General features: G+C 35.9%; 1 protein-coding gene across 1 annotated transcript; it reads left to right on the top strand.

The window, feature by feature from the left end:
* Positions 1–835: 835 nt before the first annotated feature.
* LOC107944819 (chaperone protein dnaJ 10) lies at positions 836–4,320 on the top strand. The gene is made up of 10 exons (XM_016878647.2): positions 836–1,044; positions 1,131–1,239; positions 1,713–1,772; positions 1,864–1,946; positions 2,069–2,240; positions 2,341–2,470; positions 2,556–2,714; positions 2,793–2,965; positions 3,051–3,131; positions 3,315–4,320. Exons 2-10 carry the CDS (start codon positions 1,153–1,155, stop codon positions 3,369–3,371), a joined length of 1,002 nt encoding a protein of 333 aa, XP_016734136.2. The 5' UTR covers positions 836–1,044; positions 1,131–1,152; the 3' UTR covers positions 3,372–4,320.
* Positions 4,321–4,731: the final 411 nt, after the last annotated feature.

Below are 4,731 nucleotides of genomic sequence, written 5' to 3'. Positions count from 1 at the left end.
CAAAATTTTAGGCCCATATTTCGGGCCGGGCCGGGCCCGAGCCTAGTAGACAGGCCTAAAAATTTGTATGGGCCCGGCCCGAACCCGGCCCGACCCGGCCTATGATCACCTCTAGATGTGGTGCATTCTAATAACGCCATGTGAAAGGTCAACAGTTGGTCAACTCCAATCAACGGTTGCCAATGTCAATCAATGTTTTATTTTAAATAAATGTGGGTCATTCAAATTGGCATCACATGGCCAATGTCGGAGCCTAGTAGAGGCCAAGAGGGGGCCATGGCCCTCCAAGATTTAAAGTTTTTACAATTTAGCCTTTTATAAATATACTATGATCCTCCCAAAAATACAAGTAGGTCCCTTCTAAGGTTTAAGATTTTTTTCAATTTTTCAAAAATATTTCTTCTTTTGAATCGATTGTTTATATGTTTAAATTGATTGTCAGGTTAGAATACTGCTTTTTTTTTATCCGATTATTATAATGGAATACTGTTTTTTTTTTCAATCGATTGTTTATATGTTTAAATAAATTATTATGAAGCGTGTCTAATTTTAGCTTACCCCTAAGATTAACATTTTGGCTCCATCTGTGCACATGACAACCATCGTTAAAAAAAAAACTGAACTGAATGAGAGAATGAAAATTTAAGTACTAATTTGAGAAAAAAAAATTTAAGTACCGAACCTTTTTTTGCATGTAATGAGAATTGAGATTTAGGTATTAAATGAAAATCTCAATCGAAGCTTCCTTTCAAAGATTTGGCTCTTTGTCATTACAACACGACAACACGAAGCAAATGTGTTTGTTTTCCTTACAACATGGGGTGGACGTTGCAACAGTCTTAACTCCACATTCTATATCTCTATTGCCCCTCACGTTTCCACACGTGTAATCATGGAACCCCACGTAAATCTTCCCTTTTATCCTCTTACATTTCTCAACATTTCTAATATAATCAATCTCTTTTAATATCCATTACTGATTTCCTGGTTTTTATCCATCTTCCACTTCCTTGCCTTGCTTAACCTTTTCATCTCACATTCCATGTAAGTTCATTTCACGAATTTGATTATTGACTCTTAATCTTGTTGCTGTTTGTATATTGGATGCCTAATTATAATGTTAAAAGCAGTTCCAAGGAGAATATTGTGACAATGACGAGTGATACCTCATATTACGATATATTGGGTGTCAAGGTTAGTGCATCCGCAGCTGAAATCAAGAAGGCTTATTACCTCAAAGTAAGCTTCTCATTTCATGATCTCCATCATGTTTTCATTTCTGGGTTTCCTTTTTTCCCCCTAAATATATAAATATATATGTATACTTTCATCATAAAAATGTATCTGTTTTGGGATTTTTGGATGAAAAAATAATTGCCATCCAAATGTTTTTTGAAAGTTGAAACTGGGGAATGAAAATGTTCTGAATTATTATTCATGTGGATGATTACGGACACTTAACATATCAGTATTGCATTCTTGGAGCGTTTATACTCGGTTTTAGCCTCGATTTTTGTTCGGTATGCCTTTTTTTAGTTGGAAGAGGGTAATTCACGGGGTAAAATAGCGATGTTGAGAGCTATAGGCAGTGCCAACTCTATTATAAAGAAATTTTTAAAGTGTCGTCTGCGCTTGAACAGGCCTCACTGAAGAGTTGCACATGATGGGGTTTGAAACAATTGATATAATTCACTTATGTGGTGTTATTTCAGGCAAGGCAAGTTCATCCCGATAAAAACCCCGGAGATCCAAAAGCCGATGAAAAATTTGCTGTAAGTTATTGGAATTCAACATGTTCATCTTCAATTTCCTATGATGTAATGGTGATTAATTTACAGTGTTTGATTTTATATATATATGAAGGCACTCTCCGAGGCTTATCAGGTATTAAGTGATCCTGACAAACGTGAACACTATGACAAGAATGGAAAGGATGGAATCATACCGTAAGTTTATATCCTTTCATTGTGATTTTTCAAATTTATGTTCTTATAAATTTGAATGTAAACGTGAAAAAGACAAAAATGGGATCGATCCTTATCAGTTCTTCATATTATTTGGGTGCTAGAGGCTCCATGTTGGATCCTTCAGTTGTATTTGGGATGGCTTTCGGAAGTGACTACTTCGATGAATACGTAGGCACACTAGCAATGGCTACTTTGTCATCTCTTGAAGTTGAATTTGAAGAAAGTTCAGTAGATAAGGAAGCTCGTACACAAAAAATTAGGGAAAAGATGGAGGTAAAACCCTTTTGACAAGTTCCATTTTCTCATCTAAATGTGTTTCTTCACACTTTTATATTGCTTTACCTCTTTTTCTTTTTTCCTTTTTCCCTTGCAGGTATTGCAGAAAGAAAGGGAAGACAAGCTCATCCTAACACTGAAAAACCGGCTTCAGCCGTTTGTCGATGGTCAGACCGATGAGTTCATTTATTGGGCAAATAGCGAAGCACAACGACTTTCAAAAGCTGGTAAGCTTCTTACTTAGTACAAACCTCTGTTTGCTTCTTACATATTAACTTTTGCCATGAACTTATAACTTTCCACCGCTTTCAGCTTTTGGTGAGGCAATGCTACATACCATTGGATACATTTACATAAGGAAAGGTGCCAGCGAACTCGGCAAAGACAAGCGGTATATGAAGGTACCCTTTATAGCTGAATGGGTGCGTGATAAAGGGCACCGTGTGAAATCACAAGTAATGGCAGCTTCAGGTACAATGTTCTGCATTATCGAACTTCGAATTTTCAAATGAAAACGGGGCAAGTATGTGTATATGTCTCGTTTTGTAGGTGCTGTTAGTTTAATTCAGATACAAGAAGAGCTAAAGAAAGTGAACCAAGGAGAAAAAAAAGATGAAAACTTAATGAAAGCGTTGGAAGATAAAAGGGAAGCCATGCTTCAATCCCTTTGGAAGGTCAATGTGGTTGATATTGAAACAACTTTGTCTCGTGTCTGCTTAGCCGTAAGTAATAAACCATTTTCTTCCTTAATACAAAAATGCGATGCAATTTTTGGTGTCTTTTGCTATTGATCTTTTTGTTCTCCAGGTACTTCAAGACCCTGATGCATCCAAGGATGTTCTGATTTTACGAGCCAAAGCATTGAAAAAACTTGGATCCATTTTTCAAGTATGCTCTTCCGAGTAGTCTTGTAATTCAGCTTGATTTTTGAGTTTTTCTTTTGAATCGCACATATATATAGGTGACTAAGACATAGGGTTGCCATGGAATTAATAAGTAAATTCTTTTTCATTTATGTTCTTGGTTCATACTCAAACTCAGAATTTTATCTTCTATTTTCCGATTTCTCAGGGAGTGAAAGTTCGTTATAGTAGAGAAGACAGCCTTCGCCATGAGATTGATTGTTGATGTCTTTTTCATAGAGATGGAGGTTCACATGGTGCCTGACGGCCTCTGAAGGAAGAGACAGGTTGAAATGTTGGTTGGAGAACAAGTTGAGCAGAGTAACAGTAGGTACATCACCGAACTAATGTTGATCATAAGGCCTTAGCTATCATTGTCATGAGTGACTCTCGACATGTGCACATGATTTGATTGGTGAGGGTTTGTAGTTGTATTGTGTATCCCCGCGTGAATCTCGACGTCATTGTTGAAGGTTGGCCCGTGATGAGTAGGAGGCTAGGCCATGGCCATGCCTCCAATGTTGGTTGTCATTTGGTTGGCAATTAGGCGCCGAGTCGCTTCGCCAACTTACCTTTGCCAGGTTAGCGAGGTGTCTTTGGGGCATGATTTAGTGGTTTCAGCTCTTTTCAATTTTGGGTCTAACAATTGCCTTTCTTAGTGACCTATTGAAGAGTCACCTACTGTTACTCTTGTTCAACTTCACCTCCGACCAATATTTCAACCTAATCTCTTTGAAGAAGGCTCTTAGGGTCAGTTTAGAAATTCTTTTCAAAAGTATTTTTGGGACATAAAAATATGTTTTGGACAAAATCATTTCCAAACAAGCCGCGTTTTTTTAGAGAAAAAGTGTTTCTTTCAAACCAAAAATTGGCCCCAAAATACTTTATTCAAAAGTTGAAAATTTGAACTTCTCTCCAAATTGAAGTGTTTTTGAAAAAAAAAATACTTTTGACAAGCATTCCTAAACTAAGCCTTAACCACCATATAAACCTCCATCTCCATCAAAGACATCAATAGTGACAAAATTGATTTCTCGGCATAATTATCTCGATACTTGATGGATATCTGTTTCTTTGTCAATATATATGTTTGGCTAGAACATTGAAGTTGTTGATTTGTTTGTTCTTGAACAATGTGTTGAATTTTTGAAGTATGATTGTCTGTTCTTGTACAATGTGTTAAATTTTTGAAGTATGTTTCATTATTGATGGTCTTAATTCAACAACATATTGAATTTCAAGCAAGGATTATAGTAAGAATTCTAGTGCACTGCAGGATTGGTTTCATTGTTATATGATAAACTTGATTATGTGTGTGCACTTTGGTTTTTATTTTTAGTTGGGTCAATTTAGTTAAAAATCGATTAGCTGGTTGACTTATGTCTCAACCGAACTAAAGAAATAAAACACAAATAAAAGTCAATTTGAATTTTAATTAAAATTATATATTAAAATTCTAATTAAGTCAATCATTGAATTACGAAAATTCATTAATGATAGCAAGTTGTCTTACTCTATTTTAACTACCTACAAAATTGAATTAATCATCATAACTATATTTGATCATGGGTTGAGCCACTCGCGCA

Source organism: Gossypium hirsutum, chromosome A13 (genome assembly GCF_007990345.1).
Source record: "Gossypium hirsutum isolate 1008001.06 chromosome A13, Gossypium_hirsutum_v2.1, whole genome shotgun sequence".
In the NCBI taxonomy this organism is placed as follows: Eukaryota; Viridiplantae; Streptophyta; class Magnoliopsida; order Malvales; family Malvaceae; genus Gossypium; species Gossypium hirsutum.
Note: the sequence above shows the minus strand (reverse complement) of the source record. Positions and strands in the feature narration are given on the sequence as shown.